Source organism: Indicator indicator, chromosome 25, assembly GCF_027791375.1.
Source record: "Indicator indicator isolate 239-I01 chromosome 25, UM_Iind_1.1, whole genome shotgun sequence".
Classification (NCBI taxonomy): Eukaryota; Metazoa; Chordata; class Aves; order Piciformes; family Indicatoridae; genus Indicator; species Indicator indicator.
In genome coordinates this window covers 2,337,568-2,356,872 of record NC_072034.1, presented here as the reverse complement: position 1 = coordinate 2,356,872, position 19,305 = coordinate 2,337,568, and the positions used below count along the sequence as shown (strand labels likewise).

At 54.2% G+C, this 19,305-nt stretch overlaps 1 protein-coding gene across 1 annotated transcript in view; it reads right to left on the bottom strand.

Annotated features, from left to right (window-relative positions):
- ADAMTS3 (ADAM metallopeptidase with thrombospondin type 1 motif 3) overlaps nucleotides 1-10,361 on the bottom strand; it is a 68,222-nt gene extending 57,861 nt beyond the window's left edge. Inside the window, exons 1-3 of the mRNA XM_054392284.1 lie at nucleotides 10,293-10,361; nucleotides 9,396-9,423; nucleotides 3,621-4,012 (exon numbers count right to left, since the gene is read on the bottom strand). Coding sequence (XP_054248259.1) covers nucleotides 3,621-4,012; nucleotides 9,396-9,423; nucleotides 10,293-10,361 — 489 coding nt within the window. The remainder of the gene's footprint in view (nucleotides 1-3,620; nucleotides 4,013-9,395; nucleotides 9,424-10,292) is intronic.
- Between the last annotated feature and the right edge of the window lie 8,944 nt (nucleotides 10,362-19,305).

Genomic DNA, 19,305 nt, shown 5'->3' with positions numbered 1-19,305 from the left:
GACATCATCAGGAGAAAGTTCTTCAGGGTAGATGTAGGTTGGACATCATCAGGAGGAAGTTCTTCAGGGTGGATCTAGGTTGGACATCATCAGGAGAAAGTTCTTCAGGGTAGATGTAGGTTGGACATCATCAGGAGGAAGTTCTTCAGGGTGGATCTAGGTTGGACATCATCAGGAGGAAGTTCTTCAGGGTGGATCTAGGTTGGACATCATCAGGAGAAAGTTCTTCAGGGTGGATCTAGGTTGGACATCATCAGGAGGAAGTTCTTCAGGGTGGATCTAGGTTGGACATCATCAGGAGGAAGTTCTTCAGGGTGGATCTAGGTTGGACATCATCAGGAGGAAGTTCTTCAGGGTGGATCTAGGTTGGACATCATCAGGAGGAAGTTCTTCAGGGTGGATCTAGGTTGGACATCATCAGGAGGAAGTTCTTCAGGGTGGATCTAGGTTGGACATCATCAGGAGGAAGTTCTTCAGGGTGGATCTAGGTTGGACATCATCAGGAGGAAGTTCTTCAGGGTGGATCTAGGTTGGACATCATCAGGAGGAAGTTCTTCAGGGTGGATCTAGGTTGGACATCATCAGGAGGAAGTTCTTCAGGGTGGATCTAGGTTGGACATCATCAGGAGGAAGTTCTTCAGGGTGGATCTAGGTTGGACATCATCAGGAGAAAGTTCTTCAGGGTAGATGTAGGTTGGACATCACCAGGAGGAAGTTCTTCAGGGTAGATCTAGGTTGGACATCATCAGGAGGAAGTTCTTCAGGGTGGATCTAGGTTGGACATCATCAGGAAGAAGTTCTTCAGGGTGGATCTAGGTTGGACATCATCAGGAGAAAGTTCTTCAGGGTGGATCTAGGTTGGACATCATCAGGAGAATGTTCTTCAGGGTGGATCTAGGTTGGACATCATCAGGAGAAAGTTCTTCAGGGTGGATCTAGGTTGGACATCATCAGGAGAAAGTTCTTCAGGGTAGATCTAGGTTGGACATCATTAGGAGGAAGTTCTTCAGGGTGGATCTAGGTTGGACACCAGGAGGAAGTTCTCCACAATGAGAGTGGGGGAACACTGAAACAGGTTGCCCAGGGATGTGGTTGAGACCCCATCCCTGGAGACATGAAGGTCAAACTTGATGTGTCCCTGGGCAGCCTGCTCTAGCTGGAGGTGTCCCTCTGCTGAGTGCAGGGGGGTTGGAGAAGATGAGCTTCAAGGGTCCCCTCCAACCTGATGCATTGTGTGATTCTAGCATGGTTGATGGAGAGATGCAGAGCACAGCAAGAGAGACACCAGAAATGCTCAGTTCAGGTCACCTCTGCCTTGGAGCTGGCAGGAGGAAAAGCTAAACGAGTTTGGAATCCCCTCAGCATCCTTCATCTCACACTCACTTAGGCTGTTGCAAGAGCAACATCAGGCAAGCAAGGCACAGTGCTCCAAAAGGTGGATCCCAACCCTGCCACAATGGTTCAGGGCCTTGAAGATGCCCCTCAAAGACTAGAGGAGACAGCTTGGGTTGAGGTGAATCCAGACAAGAGTGACTCAGGAGCATTCCCTCACTCTCCTGCTCAAACTAAGAGCACAGGCCCTGCTGGGCCAGGCTCTGTAAAACCATGGAAAGCACCTGAAGGGCTTCTCCTGCTGTGAGAAAAGAGGGGCAATAAGCCACACAACCCAGGCACCTCCTGCTCCCCACTCAGGACCCCTTTGGCATCTGCTGCCTTCTGCTGCTGGTGAAGGCAGCAATTGCTTCACTGCAGTTCAGTGCCAGCACAGCAGGAGCAGCCTGGCAGCCACATGGCCGCACATGCTGAAGCTGCTGCACTCCTTAAGCTCATTGCAGTTACAATCCAATTGCTTTGCCTTCATCTGCTGCCTCACTTCACAGAACTTCATTCAGGACAGCTGCCCACAGACAGCTCTCACCCAAAGGTCTCCCTCACTGCAAGGAGCACACCTGAAGCTCTGTCCATCCAGGGAGACTCATGGAATGAGTTGGGTTGGAAGGGACCTTCAAGATCAGCCAGTTCCAACCCCCTGCCATGGGCCCCTAGGGACACCTCCCACCAACCCAGCTTGCTCAAGGTCTCATCCAACCTGGCCCTGAACACCTCCAGGGAGGGGAGAGCCACAGCCTCCCTGGGCAACTTGTTCCAGAGCCTCCCCACCCTCACTGGCAAGGATTTCTTCCTCACCTCCAGTCTCAATCTCCCTTCTCCCAGCTCAAAGCCATTTTCCTTTGTCCTGTCACTCCCAGCCCTTGTCCAAAGTCCCTCCTCAGCTCTCCTGGAGCCCCCTTCAGGTACTGGAAGGCTGCTCTAAGGTCTCCCTGGAGTCTTCTCATCCCCAGGAAACAGAACCCAGGTTTGATTTCTGTCTCTCACAGCAGTGACACGAAGGCCTTTGCTCATCAAACTCAAAGAGATCATCCCTGAAGAAAGCAGCAGGACTGCCTCTGGATGCCACCCTGGGCAACCTGCTCTAGGTGACCCCTAGACCAGATGACCTAGTCGGGACCAGATGATCTCCAGAGGTTCCTTCCAACCCCACCATGCTGGGATTCTGCAGGACTCTGAATATGTACCCGAGGAGGTGTGCAAGAAACCTGTGGAGATGGCACCTGAGGCTGTGGTTTGGTGGCCACGGTGGTGCTGGGTTGATGGTTGGACTGGATGATCTCAGAGAGCTTTGCCAGCCCAAATCATTCCCTGGTTCTAGGATTTTTTCCAAGGGATTTAAGAAGCACTTTTAAGTCTTTAAAAGACACCAGGAGCAATGTGTGCAGTTGAAACAGCACCCAAGGGCAGCTTGGAGGCCTCCAACCACACACCAGTGGCACGTGGCAAACCAGACACCAGTGGCCAAACCAGACATCAATGCCATAGGCCAAACCAGGTATCATCAATGCCGGGGCCAAACCAGACATCAATGTCATGGGTCAAACCAGACATTTGATGGCCAAACCAGACACTTGGTGGCCAAACCAGACTTCATCAATGCCATGGGTCTAACCAGACATCCCCAATGCCATGGGCCAAACCAGACTTCATCAATGCCATGGGTCAAACCAGACATTTGGTGGCCAAACCAGACACTTGGTGGCCAAACCAGACTTCATCAATGCCATGGGTCTAACCAGACATCCCCAATGCCATGGGCCAAACCAGACTTCATCAATGACATTTGGTGGTTAAACCAGACTTCATCAATGTCATGGGTCAAACCAGACACTTGGTGGTTAAACCAGACTTCATCAATGTCATGGGTCAAACCAGACATTTGGTGGCCAAACCAGACTTCATCAATGTCATGGGTCAAACCAGACACTTGGTGGCCAAACCAGACTTCATCAATGTCATGGGTCAAACCAGACACTTGGTGGCCAAACCAGACTTCATCAATGTCATGGGTCAAACCAGACACTTGGTGGCCAAACCAGACTTCATCAATGTCATGGGTCAAACCAGACATTTGGTGGCCAAACCAGACATCAATGCCAGGGGTCAAACCAGAGACTTGGTGGCCAAAGCAGACATTTGATGGCCAGAGCAGACACGAACACCACGTGCCAAAGCAGCCAGCTGGTGGCCAAAGCAGCCATCAGCAGTGCCACTGGCAGAAGCCTTACCAGCCCATCACAATTGCTGATGGCCACGGAGGCGCCGGGGACGTCGGTGATGTCTCCCACGTAGGCGCAGTCGGTCCAGAGGGGCTCTGTCCTGCGGGAGCCGCGGGCGGCGGCCGTGGCCTGACTCCGGTTGGCAGCGGCGCCCAGGGAGCCCTCGGACCACTCGAGGGTGGCGCCGGGAGCCAGCAGGCGCGCGTTGGGCTGCAGGCGGAGGTGGAGCTGCCTGCCGAAGGCGGTGACGTTGAAGTAGAGCTGCCTGGGGCCGTGGGAGGCCTCCCGGGGGGACCTCCTCTGGCGGCTGGCGGAGAGGACGTTGGAAACGTAGCTGCCATCGGCGCCGGTGCTGATGGGGATGACGAAGCCGTAGGGCTTGGCCCTGCTGCTCCCAAGCTCTGCCGAGAGAAGCAGCGTGGCACAGCGGGTTTAGGCTGTGCCTAGGAAGGCTTTCCAGGGATGGGGTAGGAAAGGTCAAGGCATTACCATTGAGTGCAAAAGGGGAAACAAGGATAAGGTGCAAACAAGCATAGAAGCATACTGCTGAGCACTCAGGATGCTGGATGTGAACTGCCACTGAATTGATCAGGCTGGAAGGGACCCTCCGAGGGCATCTTGCCCACCCCCTCCATGCAGTCACACCTCCAACTAGATCAGGTTGCTCAGTCAGCAGGGACACCTCCAAGTAGATCAGGTTGCTCAGGCCCCCACCAAGTTTGCCCTGGAATATCTGCAGGGATGTGGCCTCAGCCTCCTCCCAGGGCAGCTTGGTGCAGTGTCTCATGGTGCTCAGCTTCCTCCACTGGCTCTTGACTTTTTTACTAAATACACAGGTTCTGCGTAAATCAATATTTAGTTTTTCTAGGTATCATGGAATCGCAGAACTGTTGTCAGGGTTGGAAGGGAGCTCAAGGCTCAGCCAGCTCCAACCCCCTGCCATGGGCAGGGACACCTCACACCACAGCAGGTTGCTCACAGCCACATCCAGCCTGGCTGCAAAAACCTCCAGGGATGAGGCTTCCACCACCTCCCTGGGCAACCTATGCCAGTGTCTCACCACCCTCATGGGGAAGAATTTCTTCCTAACAGCCAATCTGAATCTCCCCACTTCTAGTTTTGTTCCATTCCCCCTAGTCCCATCACTCTCTGACACCCTCAAAAGTCCCTCCCCAGCTTTCTTTCAGCCCCCTTCAGATTTTGTAAAGCCCAGCTTCATAGAAGGGCTTGGGTTGAAAGGGACCTTCAAGATCCTCCAGTTCCAGCCCCCCTGTCACACCTTCCAGTAGCCCAGGTTGCTCACTCTGCACTGCAATAATTAGTTGGAATTTGCTCCTAAGGTAATTAGAAGAATCACAGAATGGTTGAAAGGGACTTTAGGGATCATCTACTCCAACCTCCCTGCCATGGGCAGGGTTGCCTTGCAAATAGACTCAGTTGCTGGAGGCCTCAAAGACCCCCAGGGAGGAGGTATCCACAGTCCACAGCATGGGCAACCTCTTCCAGAGTCTCACCACCCTCATACTGAAGAACTTCTTCCCAAGATCCAGTCTAAACCCACTCTCCCTCCACTTAAAACCATTCCCTCTTGTCCTAGTTCTAGACCCCCTGATGGAAAGTCCCTCTGCAGCCTTCCTGTGGGATGCCTTCAGCTACTGAAAGGCAGCTCCTGAATTAAGCCAAACAAAACCTGGCCAGGCCTAAATTAGGACCAGCCACAGCCACTTGCTCCTCCACTGCTACCTCCTGCAGCTAGGTGCACCTAGGCTTGGTCTGCTCCTCACCCACCCAGCCAGGCAGCAAAGCTCAGAACCTTGCAGCAGCTTTGGTTAACTGAAGTGGCAGCTCAGGAAATTCGTTGTAGTCTCTTGACAGCCTCTGCTGAGCTGCAGATGAAGGGTTTTTTTTATCTGAGCTAAGGGTTGGGAGGGGAGTTGGGGGGACAGCTTGGCCCTGCTGCTCTGCAGGTCACACATCCCAGAGGTAGAAGCAAGCAGCAATGAAGCTGTGCTGCTGTGGGAGGCTGAGGCAGGAGTAGGCACAGCATCACCTCAAAGGCCAGTAGCTTCAGGTTTACTATTTCATGAGTGACAAGGGGATGATTCCCCCCTGACAGCTTGCAGGCACTTGCAGTGCATTATTCATTAAGGCAGTTAATTAAGCCTGGGTAACTCCCCATCTCTAATACATTCCTCACTGATAGCTAAATTAAAAAACAAAAAAACAAAAAATCAAAAACAAACACCCAACCTAACCCCTCTGTGGTTTAATTTGTCCTAAGTGACTTTCCAGGCTAGGAGAAAAGATTAGCTGCTGACAGCAGCCAGCCCTGGGCGAAATCAAAACCTACACCCCCGATGCAAAGTGACACTTCATAGGGACTTGAAAGTAGGACAGCCCTTTTGGAGGCCATCCTGGCCCAGGCTTTGCTGCCACTGAACCTCCAGGCTCTGAGCAAGCCACCCTTTGTGCAGCACAGCTCACAGCACAGCTCACAGCAGCGAGCAGTGCTTAACTCTGAGCAGTTTAAAGCCATCAGGAGCAGGGCAAATCCCACCCAGCAGCTGTCCCTGCTCTGACAATATGGATTGCCCCTCAACAAACACCATCGATCTCTGCCAGCCACAGCCACTCACTGCTGGCCTTGGGAAGCCAACAGACACCCAGTTCTGACCCAAAGCCCTCTGAGATACTCTCTGCTCGTGCTGAGAAGCCCCAGGTGAGCCATCAGCTTGCCTCACTGGGCACCAGTCACAGAATCACAGAATGGGTTGGGTTGGAAAGGACCTTCAAGACCATCCAGTGCCACCCCCTGCCATGGGCAGGGACACCTCCCACCAGCCCAGGTTGCTCAAAACCTCATCCAACCTGGTCTTGAACACCTCCAGAGAGGGGACATCCACAGCCTCCCTGGGCAACCTGTGCCAGTGTCTCCCCACCCTCACTCTCAAGAAGTTTTCCCTCATCTCCACTCTCAATCTCCCCTCTCCCAGCTCAAAGCCATTGTCCCTCCTCCTGTCACTCCCAGCCCTTGTCCAAAGTCCCTCCCCAGCTCTCCTGGAGCCCCTTCAGGTACTGGAAGGCTGCTCTAAGGTCTCCCTGGAGCCTTCTCTTCTCCAGACTGAACAGCCCCAGCTCTCAGTCTGTCCCCACAGGGGAGGTTCTCCAGCCCTCTCATAATCTTTGTGGCTTCCTTTGGACCCTCTCCAGCAGCTCCATGTCCTTGTGCTGGGGGCCCCAGAACTGGAGGCAGTCCTCCAAGTGGGGTCTCAGCAGACCAAAGCAGAGGGACAGAATCCCCTCCCTCACCCTGCTGCTCACATCATAAAAGGCCACCAAATTTGTCAGGCAACCAAGCAGCACCAAGTTCCATCCCCAGAAGGTCCTGCACTGCCCAGCTGCACATTGCCCTGCACTGCTCACAGGTTCCCCTACACTGGACAGTTTTCAGCCTCAGCTTGGCAGGGTGCTGGGCCAGCTCAGTTCAACCACACCATCACCTAGAAAGGTTGGAGCAGATGATCCCAGGTCGGGGGGGGGGTGTCCTTCCAACCTGGCATTCTGGGATTCTGTGACTTGGGACCACAGACTCACAGATCTGTGAATGGACAAACCTACCAGCCAACATCCTCTTCACCTCCCACCTTCTCCTTCACAGGTAAGGGAAAGCAAGATGAAATCAGCTGCCAAAGCTACCAAGGTACCACCAGAACCTGTCCCACACCAATCCAGTCCTGGGGGCTTTGTGTGAGGTGCCCAATCCCCACCCCCCCACACACCTCTGCCATACTAGCAGCATCCCTCTTGCAGTTCCTGTGCCTCAAATGTTCCTGACTACAGCAGCTCTGGGGCCGTGAAGGGAAGGAAAAAGCTGAAGGACACAAAGTTCTTTCCCAGCTGAAGGCATCCTGCCTGCTGCAGCCTGTGATTTGCAGACACATTCCTGTATAGCTTATGGTTTCTGAAATTCAAATACAATATATTTCTCCTGGAAACAACCCGAAATAAAGCCCAGGCTCAGCATACCACTGGAAAAGGACTCTGCTTGCCAGGGAGGTTTAAATGCACCTCGCTGTCTCAGCTCCCATTATTCACCCAGCGCAGTGGAAACCAACCTAAGCCCAGGAGGACCTGCTGCCAGGACTGAAACTGAGACAAGACCTCCAAAATTCAGAGAAAATGCTTGAAATTTTTCTCTGTGCACAGCCTCAGCTCAAAACCCCCACCAAAACCTCACAACTGCAGGGCTGAGGGCAACTGGAAATAGAACTGCCGGGGGTCTGGTCCCAGCACTGCTGCTTCTCTGCTTGGAAAGCTCCCCCCAGGCACACTCCCAAGGAGCAGATGCTCCACAGCCAGCTCTGCAAAGGCTCCTCTCACATCCAGCTTGGCTAAGGAGTGTGTGAGAGCACACAGCCTTGCACCAGCACCCTGGGAGAGAGAACACCAGCTCCCACAGCCTCTTCCATCCCACAGAGATCCCTCCATAACCTCCTACATCCCACGGAGAGCCTTCCATAACCTCCTGCATCCCACAGAGATCCCTCCACAACCTCCTGCATCCCACAGAGATCCCTCCATAACTTTTTCTGTCCCACAGAAACCCCTCCACAGCCTCTGCCATCTCACAGAGATCCCTCCACAGCTTCTTCCATTCCACAGAGATCCCTCCTCAGCCTCTTCCATCCCACAGAGATCCCTCCTCAGCCTCCTCCATCCCACAGAGATCCCTCCTCAGCCTCCTCCATCCCACAGAGATCCCTCCACAACCTCCTCCATCCCACAGAGATCCCTCCATAACTTTTTCTATCCCACAGCGATCCCTCCACAGCCTCTTCCATCCCATGGAGCACTAACTTATGTTAGAAACTAAACTGTGCTCACATCCTGCTGACCAAACAAAGCTTCCTATCTTTAGAGAAGAGTTGGAGAGGCTTCAGCTTCACCATGAAGCACCCAGGGGCACCACAAGCACCTCGCCCAGCAGACCCCAGCCTTGCTGCACTGCACTTTCCTCTCCCCAAGAGCACCACCTAAGACTCATCAAGAGGCACACAGCCACACAAGGTGCCATCCATGGCACAGCAAGAGGCCTTGGCATTAGATGTGGTTTTTCCAGCTCAAAGACAAGGTTGAGCCCCCTCCAATACAGAAGAAAAATGGGATGAAGGCCCCAGCCAAACAGGGTAGAAACTCAGAATTGTTTGGGTTGGAAAAGACCTCCAAGATCAGCCAACCCAACCATTAGCCCACCACCACCACCACAGCCACCAAACCGTGGCCCCAAGTGTCATGGCCACAGATTCCACCACTTCCCTGGGCAGCCTCTTCCAATCCCTGACCACTCTTGCAGCAAAGGAATTGTTCCTCCTCTCCAACCTAACCCTCCCCTGGCACAATTTCAGGCCCCATTCAGGGGAAGCATTTCCTCCTCGATCCAGAACTGAGGACAAAGTGTCTGACCCAGATTTGCTGTCATATTCCAGGCTTGATTTGCCATCCCATTCAGAGGGGCATGCTGCAATTTTAACCTCCTCTTGCTTTCTGTTTTCAGCAGGGCAGCCCAAACCCGTGGGGGATGTAGAAATGCACAAAGAGAGGGCTTGCAAATTCAAGTCATGCCACATCACAATGCTCCTGGGTGGCACTGGTGTGGTGGGGGGGTACAGGAGGGAGGGCTGGCCTGCATACAGATCATTCTGCCAGCAAATGAGCCACTTTGTGGACTTTCCTTCTCCTATTCCCCATTTTGGCAGCAGCAGTAAGAGTTGAAAAAGCCCTTACCTGTTTGGATCTGCTGTTCTTTGTCAGCCTGGAAAAAAAGAGAGAGAAAAGAAACACATGTAGGAAGTTGCTGGGGGGATTAGTGTGCACTGTGTGACAGTAGTGAGCTTCCAGGAGGCTGGAAAATGACTTGTTCTGTATTGCACCATTCTTTACATCTCTGGTATTTGGTTTCTGGGGGTGGCACTTTTCCCTAAGTGAACAAACAGCTGCTCCCACGCCTGTACTATCAGAGTGAAGCCCAGCAGCAAGGGAGCTGCAGGGAGATCCTCCTTCTGAGCACCCTGTTCCACACATCTCTTGCACCAGAAAGGAGCTTCAGTGGCCAGAGAGAGGCCATCCGAGTGATGGGTGCCGTGAAGCACAGGGCCACGCGTGGGGACCAACTTCTGGTTCGTCTCCATGCTGAGGAGCTGGAAAGGGAACTGACCCTTCCAAGCGGCAGCAAGGACAGCGCTGGCGGCAGCTGGCTGCCAACGCCAGCTCATCACCACCGTGGCACCAGCGCGGCTGGGGCTACGGGACCAGACCCGGCAGCGGGGATGCTGCACGCCCGGTAACTGCAGCTCCGAGCTCGGTGCCGGAGAGGTGAAAGCCGGACGCTGAGATCTGCAAAGGGAGAGAGGGACAGACACCCACCCTCGGGACCCTGCCCACGGGAGCCTACCCCCAGCCGCGGGCCGCCGTGTCCCGGCTCTTCCAGCCGAGCTCCGGGGACAGCCGCAGCTCCCCTGGCCGGGGACCGAGGGAAGGTGTTCGGCGACAGCTCCGGCAGCCTCCCGGGCCCGCTGGCAGAGGGACCGGCGGGGAGGCGAAGGTGGGGCAGGACCCGGTGCGTGTGTGTCCCCCACCCCGCCACCCCCGCTGCCGCCCCGCTTGCCCGCTTGCCTCACTCACCTGCCGTCCGGCGGCGGCGCGGAGCCCCAGGAGCGCGGCTGCCACTACCCACAGGGGCAGGAGCAGCATCACGGGGACCGCCGCCCAGCCTCACCGCACGCTGCCGGCCCCCGCCGCGCTCCTCCTCGGCCCTTCCGCCGCCTCCTCTCCCGTCCGCCGCCGCTGCTTCAGCCGCGCGCCCCCCCCACCCCGCCTCCCCTCCCCTCCCCGGGGAGTCCCGGGGCCGGCGGCCGGGCCGGGCGGAGGCGGCAGCGGCGGGCAGTGAGCGTCCGCGCCGCCTCCTGTTGCTCGCTGCGCCCCTGCCTGGGCCGCGCATCGCGACCTGCGGCGTTAATAAAGCCGGTGCGGCCCCCGGGCGCGGCCCCGCCTTCGGCACCGTCCACGTCAGGGGCCGGCGCGACTCGGCTCGGCACGGCTCCGGTCGGGGGTGGGGGTTGGACGGGATCACGCCCCCTGCACGCCGGGGAGAGCTTCGGCCACCGGCAGCGAAGGGACAGAGGTGAAAAGTTACACACGGAGAAATGAGTTCCCTGGGGAGAGCAAAGAACGAAGGCTGGACAGAAAGTTGTAGGAGAGCAAAAAGATGCTAGAACGAGATGGCTCGGCAGCTGTTTCTCATAGGGAACAAGGCTGGAGCAAAGGGAAATCATCAGGTCGAGGAAGGTGATTCTCCCCCTCTACTCCACTCTGGTGAGACCCCACCTGGAGTACTGTGGCCACTTCTGGAGTCCCTATTACAAGAAGGATCTGGAGGTGCTGGAACATGTCCAGAGAAGGGTCGCAAGGATGAGCAGAGGGCTGGAGCTCCTCTCCTAGGAGGACAGACTGAGAAGGTTGGGGCTGTTCAGTCTGGAGAAGAGAAGGCTCTGAAGAGACCTTATTGTGGCCTTCCAGTATCTGCAGGGGGCTATAAGAAAGCTGGGAAGGGACTTTTTAGGGTGTCAGGTAATTATAGGACTGGAGGGAATAGAAGAAAACTAGAAGTGGGAAGATTCAGACTGGACATTAGGAAGAAATTCTTCCCCATGAGGGTGGTGAGGGACTGGCACAGGTTGCCCAGGGAGGTGGTGGAAGCCTCATCCCTGGAGGTTTTTGCAGCCAGGCTGGATGTGGCTGTGAGCAGCCTGCTCTGGTGTGAGGTGTCCCTGCTCATGGCAGAGGGGTTGGAGCTGGCTGAGCCTTGAGGTCCCTTCCAACCCTAACACTTCTGTGATTCTATGATAGGCCAAGTAAAGCCATTCCTCATCCAACAGCCAAGCCTGGCCCTGCTTCCATCAGTCACTGTGGTCTGCAAGTCTGCTACAGACACATGTCCTCACCCATGCCATGTCTCTGTATCTGTTGAAAACCTGGTCCATGTTTGCAGCTCCAACGTTATCTAACACATCAGATGGGCTTTCTGCATCTCAGCAGCCTCTGCTGATGCTCTAGGCTGGCAGCTTACAAATATTTGATGAACCTGAGGTTAGGCCCTGAAGCAAAGAGGCACTGAAAGCCTCCAGGGATTTACACAGGGTTGAATTCTGGAGCCATGGATTAAAACAAACAAAAAACCCCCAAACCCTTCATGGCAAGAAGAATACTTCTGGGAGTCAGCACTGCAGTAAAATGGGGCATTACCTGATGGCAGAGGCTTTGGAAGGTGGTCCTGGTGGAATCTCACCTCGTGCCACAGCAGAAGTAGCTGCAAGGACAGAACAAAATTCAAAGCCAATGTTAGTTGGAACAAGAATTCGAACCAAAAAGCTTTCAAGACTGTTCCCTTTGTGGAGCCAGGGGAAGTGAAGTGCCCAGCAGGTTTGGCAATGCTTAGTGCAGCCAAACTGTCAAATAATAAAGTGTTTTGGGTTTTGGGGTTTTTTTGAGCCAAGTCCCTGGTGACCTTCACTCTAACATCTAGGAATTGATATCTAGAGTCCAGACAGTCTGCACCAAGCACTCACACACTTGGCTCTGCAATGACATTTCCTGAGGTTTAGGGGCTCAGGAGAATTCACTGAGCTGCTGAGCTACCAGGTTCTTTGCTCACCTGCATTTGAGGAGCTCTCCCTCTTAACTGTGGCCAGTTTGGAGAGCATCAGTCCTGTTCCAATGCTGCAATTTAGCCAGGGGCCAACCAAGCTGCCTGCTGGAGATGGCAGAGCCACCCCCTTGGAGCACCTGCTTTAGGAAACTAAAAATAGCTTCTAAGCATCATGTAGAGGGTTGCCTGTTTTCAGGACAAGACCAGGGGTAATGGGCACAAACTTGACCATCAGAAGTTCCATCTAAACATAGGGTATTAAAGCCCTGGAGCAGGCTGCCCAGAGAGGTGGTGGAGTCTCCATCTGTGGAGATGCCTCCACCTGGGTGTGTTCCTGCCCTAAGTGACCCTGCCTTGGCAGGGGGGTTGGACTGGGCTGCCCAGGGAGGTGGTGGAGTCCCCACCCCTGGAGGTGTTCAAGAAATGTGTGGACATGGCATTTTGGGACGTGGTTTAATAGCCATGGTGGTGTTTGGTTGGACTTGATGACCTTGGAGGTCTCTTCCAGCTGAATCAGTTCTATGATTCTATGACTGGATGATCTCCAGAGGTCCTTTCCAACCCCTACCCATTCTGTGATTCTGTGAAAGGAACTGCTGTGGGCCATGGAGGACCTGTCTCCTGAAGAAAACCAATGCAGGCTGCTTCAGAGAAAGGTACAAGGAAGCCCAGAGAAGCTACCTTGGGCTTCTATCTTCTTCCTTCCCCCCCCTCCCCCCCGTCTCTTAATCTTTCCCATTAAAGCCACAGCCTGTTACTCATCTCATCTCTGCTGAAATTTGGCTCTGGTGTCCTAGCTGGACTTCCTTGAATAACTAACACTCTAGGCTTCAGCTTTTCCTTCTGCCCGAAGCATATCCTGAGCACAAAGGCAGCCGAGAGGCAGGGACAGCAGGGCCGCGGGGCTCGTTGCGGTGAAGGCAGCGCCGGTGCCCACGACCTGGTCGGGTTTCCAGCCTGCCAACCCATGCCTGCAGGGGGGAAAAGGAGAAGCGTTTGTTATCCCGAGCGATTGGAGCCGCCTGCGGCGGGAGGGCCGAACCTGAAGGACCGTCAGCCGGCCTTTTAGCACCGCATCCGTCTGAAAAGAGAAATTTGTTTCTCTTTGCCTTTCTGCGATGCCTGGAGGGCCCATTCAGGGGCTGCAGCCCCGTTGTGGTGGGCATTGTGAGCACACACAATAGACAGGCCAGGCACAAAGACCTTTCCCTTGGAGGGCTGAAGTCAGGCTACAAAACACCCCCTCCAAACCACCCAAAGCCCAAGAGCCTGGACAGGCAAGAACCAAACTGTTATGTTCCTGATGAATCCCCATCCCTGCCTGCCTGCCCCTAGCTGGGCAATTCTCCTCGCTGCAGCCAGAGTGTCACTGCTCTCCTGGCAGTTTGTCACCATCACAGCTAACAAAGGTGCCACCAGCAGCCCCACACCTTGTCACAGAATCATAGAATCAGTCAGGGTTGGAAGGCACCACAAGGATCATCCAGTTCCAACCCCCCTGCCATGGGCAGGGACACCTCACACCAGATCAGGCTGGCCAGAGCCTCATCCAGCCTGGCCTTAAACACCTCCAGGGATGGGGCCTCAACCACCTAAACAAATCAAAAGCAAGCAAAAAGAAATCCAGAAAGGAAAGGATTTGTCCAACTGCTTCCAAGCCTCCCTTGGGTGCCAGTGCATGGCCAAGGCCAAGAGATATGGTTTGCCCACAGGTATCCAGAGCAGCACCCAGCCACCAGCAAGGTGCTGCAGGCCACTCTGAACCACCCACACTAAGGACAGCAGCATAGAACCAGAGAATTGTTTGGGTTGGAAAAGCCTTCTAAGATCATCCAGTCCAACCATCAACCCAGCACCACCATGGCCATTAGACCATAGAATTGTTTGGGTTGGAAAAGCCTTCTAAGATCATCCACCTCCCTGGACAACCCATTCCAGGGTCTCACCACTCTCATGGTGAAGAACTTCTTCCTTAAGTCCAGCCTGAATCTCCCCACTTCCAGCTTTGTTCCTACCAGCACAACCCCAAAGATGACCTCCTCTCCCCAGCTGCACTATGGGACATCTCAAGTTCCACAGTTCCAAAGCTACAAAAGCCTTTTCCCCCCCCCCTTTTTTGCCAAAATGCCATGTTTTTACCTTTATTTGCCATCTGATGGCTTCTGTCACTTGATTTCCAAACCTGCTCAAGAAGGTTTGGCTTTGTTTTGATGTTACCCTTCCCATGTGTCTACCACCTGGTGACAAGTGGTGTTCCTCAGGACTCATTGCTGGGGCTGGTCCTGTTTAAAATCTCTATCAATAATCTAGACAAGGGAACTGAGTGCACCCTCAGTAAGGTTACAGGCAACACAAAACTAAGCAGGAGTGTTGATCTGAAGGGTAGGAAGGCTCTGCAGAGAGATCTGGAGAGGTTGGACCAATGGGCTAAAGTCACTTGCATGAGGTTTAATAAGGCCAAGAGCTGGGTCCTGCACTTGGGTCACACCAACCCCATGCAAAGCTCCAGGCTTGGGGCAGAGTGGCTGGGAAAGTGGCCAGCAGAAAAGAACCTGGGGGGGCTGGTTGACAGCTGGCTGAATATGAGCCAGCAGTGTGCCCAGGTGGCCAAGAAGGCCACCAGCATCCTGGCTGAAGAAGTGCTGTGACCAGCAGGAGTAGGGAAGTGCCCAGACCCCTGTACTGGGCACTGGGGTGAGGCTGCACCAGTTTGGGGAACCACAGCATAGGAAAGATATTGAGGGGCTGGAGCAGGTCCAGAGAAGGGCAACAGAGCTGGGGAAGGGTTTGAAGGGAGCACGGTGGAGAGGAGCAGCTGAGGGAACTGGGAGTGTTTAGTCTGGAGAAGAGGAGGCTGAGAGGAGACCTCATTGCTCTCTAAGTCCCTGAGAGGAGGCTGGAGTGAGGTAGGGGTTGGCCTGTAAGGACAGGACCAGAGGCAATGTCCTCAAGTTGCACCAGGGGAGGGTTAGGTTGGAGATGAGGAAAAATTTCTTTGCTGCAAGAGTGGTCAGGGATTGGAAGAGGCTGCCCAGGGAGGTGGTGGAGTCCCCTTCCCTGGGGGTGTTCAGCAGATGTGGCCCTTGGAGACATGGTCTGGTGGTCATGGAGGGGTTGGGTAGAAGGTTGGACTTGCAACCTTAATGATTCTATGATCTGTATGGTGGGAGGAGATCTCAGCACCAGGGTGTCCAGCAGGAGCTGCCAGGCAGCGCTCTAGAAATGAAAGTGGCTCCTGTTTCTCCTCCTCCTGCTGCATTGCACCTGGGGATATTTAACCACACTCCCCAATTTAATCATTTGAAGGACACTATTAATCTTGCAGCTTGTTAAATGAAGAAGCAGAGCAGACCCTATTAATTTTTTTTTCTTTTTAACAAAGCAGCCTGAAGATTTATGGTCGAGATCTAACCACAGGACGTAGGAAACTGGAGGGGAAAAATGCAAGACATGAAAATTGCAGCTGCAAAAAATAAAACAACCAAAAAAAAAACCCCAAAACAACAACAAAAAACCCTTCTGGAAAGCCAAGAGCCATGGAGAGTTCTTGGGATCATTTAGTCTGAGAGATCCACTCTATAAAGCTGGGCCTGTTTGAAGGTGGTCAGTTCTGAAAGGCTGCCTGCCAAATCAAGATGAACTTGAACAAACACAGCCCCAGAAAGCCTCCTAAAAATAAGCTGCAGGCAGACCAAGCCTTCAGCAGCTCCTGGTGCTGATACAGGAGTCTGTGGTTCTCGTGTTGCAAGAGGTTCCTGGAACTGCTGAGGCAGCCTCCCTGATGTGCTGCAGGGCTCCAAGCAGCATCCCAAGGCTCTCTGAAGTGCTGGTGCTTACCTGAAGCCTCCTGAAGAGGGACAACACCTTCCTCATCCTGCAGAGCCCCAGAGAGCTGCCTCTGTGAGAGGGGCAGACACAAATCACAGCATCATAGAGTCACACAATGGGTTGGCTTGGAAGGGACCTTCAAGCTCATCCAGTTCCAACCCCCTGCCATGGGCAGGGACACCTCCCACCAGCACAGCTTGCTCAAGGCCTCATCCAGCCTGGCCTTGAACCCCTCCAGGGAAGGGGCATCCACAACCTCCCTGGGCAACCTGTCTCAGTGCCTCAGCAGAAGCTGCTGGGTGCTATCCATGCTTCATTTTGCTGTCATCTTTCTGGCTGTCAAAATCCCCCATTGCCAGCTTGCCAAGCACCTCCTGGATGGTGGAGAGCTGGGCAAGCTCCTTGATACCCAGGCAGATGATCATAGAACCATGGGACTGTTGAGGTTGGTTGGAAAGAGACCTCTGAGACCATCATGTCCAAGAAACCCTTCCCATCAGGGCAGCCAACCAGGCCAGGGGAATTGGGTTTCAGCAACTTTTCCTTCCCAGGCTCTCCTAACCAAAGCAGGGCAGAAGTACTGGAAGCATGACAGAAGTCCTTGCTCCTGCCCTCAGATGACAGCTCAGGCACAAATGTTTCTCACTTCTGTGGCCAAGTTCTGCCTAGCCAGACCCCCATGGAAGTGCTGCACCACCAGAACTGTTCAGCAAAGGTGCTCAGCCACACTTCACAGAGCACAGAAAACAGTGGGGAGGAGAGGGAAGGGATTCTCAGAGTGCTATAGCAGGGCAAAGGGACTCTTGTCCTAAGGAGAGAGGGGACAGACAGGACCAAGAGATCACCAAGTCTGAAGACCCCTGTCAGAATTCTCCTAGGAAAAGCAGGGCCACCCATCTTAGCTTGCTCCAGAGGAAAAGGACACTGAGAAATCGGGGAATCACAGAATGGGTTGGGCTGGAAGGGACTTTCAAGATGATTCAGTTCCAACCCCCTGCCGTGGGCAGGGACACCTCCCACCAGCACAGGTTGCTCAAGGCTTCATCCAACCTGGCCTTGAACACCTCCAGGGAGGGGACATCCACAGCCTCCCTGGGGCAGCCTGCTCCAGTGTCTCCCCACCCTCACTGGCCAGAATGTCTTCCTGAAATGTTTGGGTTTGTTCCCAGTGAAGCAGGCTGGGAACATCCCACATCCTACCCTGGCAACTGACTGGCTGCAGCTTCTCCTTTTCCACAGCTTCTCCTTCCCTGCAGCTGCTTCTGCATCATCTGTGGCCACCAGTGCAACCTCTGCCTTGAGCCACCCTACCCCAAGGCACATGCTGTGAACATTTCAACCTGGGGTAGCCTACACAGGCTGCTGATTGGCACCAAAGCTGCTGCAAAGTCTGCTCCCAAAGGCCATGCCCTGCAAGAAGCAGCTTGATTCATAGGTCATCTCATAAAGGAGTAAGGTTAGACAGAAGATAGTGTGAACCAGAGCAGCATCTTGCCCTCTGGCATGGACACCTTCACCAGCTCCACACTTTTCCTTCCATAGAACCATAGAACTCCTGAGATTGGAAGAGACCTTTGGGATCTTCAAGCCCAACCTCTCACCCAGAGCTCACAACCCCAGCACTGCTGCTGAGCCACTGCCACTGAACCACATCCCTCCAGGGATGGGGACTCCACCACCTGCCTGGGCAGCCTCTTCCAGAGCCTGACAACCCTTGCTGGGAAGGAATTGCTCCTAATCTCCAACCTGAACCTCCCTTGGCACAACTTTTCCCTTGTCTTGTCACTTGTTGCATGTGAGAGGAGGCTGTCCCCACCTCACTCCAGCCTCCTCTGAGGTGGTTGTAGAAGGCAATAACCCTTGGTTTCACTCACATTCCTACAGAAACTTCCAAGGAGAGGGTAACATCAGAGTGAGGAGGGGAATATATTTTTTTTTCAGTGCTCTGATGCCTCTTCTGCCAGGGATTCATAAAAAACAAAACAAAACAAAAAGACAAGAAGTTTCTGTAAGGGGAGAGGGAAGGAAGGAGGGAGGGTGGTTGCATACTTCAGCATTCCCTTACCTCTCTCAGACCTAATGAAAATCAGCCACCCTGGCTCAGCTCCCTGAAGCAGGGAAGAGCAAAGCTGCAGCACAGAGCTGAGAATTGAACTGTAGAAATCAGAAATATCCTGCTGAAAGGCTGCTCCTGCAGCAGCCCAGGGAGCACGCCTGGGGCTGCTCCAGCTCCAGGCTGCCTGCTCCAAAGGTTCTGATGCTGTCTGCTTACCTCACAGAACACACCAGGGCCAGCATCTCAGCAGCTGTTGTCACTCCCATCTCCTTGGCTCTGTTCCCAAAGGCAACCCTGTGTCACAAGAATAAAAGCAGCCAGGGGAGGATGGCTGCCAGGTGTCCCTGCTGGAAGCATTTCAGTACTGACCATGGTTGGAACCCCAGAGGCAGCCCTGTTCCTGCACACTGCCAGCAGCTCCAAGGACATCCTAGCCAGGCTCAAGCTGCAGGCTGTGTCCCACCCCCTAGACATCATCATTTGCATTATGTTGTGCCAGGGGATGTCATGAAAGACTCAAAGAATCACAGAATATCTCTGGCTGGAAGAGACCTTCAAGATGATCCAGCCCAGCCTTTGACTCAGCACTGCAAGGTCACCACTAAACCATGTCCCTGAGCACCAGCTCCACAGGCTGCTTAACCACCTGCAGGGATGGTGACTCCACCACTGCCCTGACCAGGACAAAAGGGCAAACAGCTTCTGACACTGTCTTGGCATTAAATACAGGCTGGCACAAGCATAGGCTGGCCATGGAGTGGCTGCAGAGCAGCCCTCAGGAGAAGGACTTGGAGGTGTAAGTCAGTGACAAACTCCCCAGGAGCCGGCAATGGTCCCTGGCAGCCCAGCAGGCAGCTGTGTGCTGAGCTGCATCCAGAGCAGGGAGAGCAGCAGCACAGGGAGGGGATTCTGCCCCTCTGCTCTGCTCAGACCCCACCTGCAGCACTGCCTCCAGTTCTGGGGTTCAGCTTAAGAGGGATGTGGAGCTGCTGGAGCAGGTCCAGAGGCAGCCACAAAGATGATCAGAGGCTAGAGAACCTCCCCTGTGGGGACAGGCTGGGAGAGTTGGGGCTCTTCAGCTTGGAGAAGACTCCAGGGAGATCTTA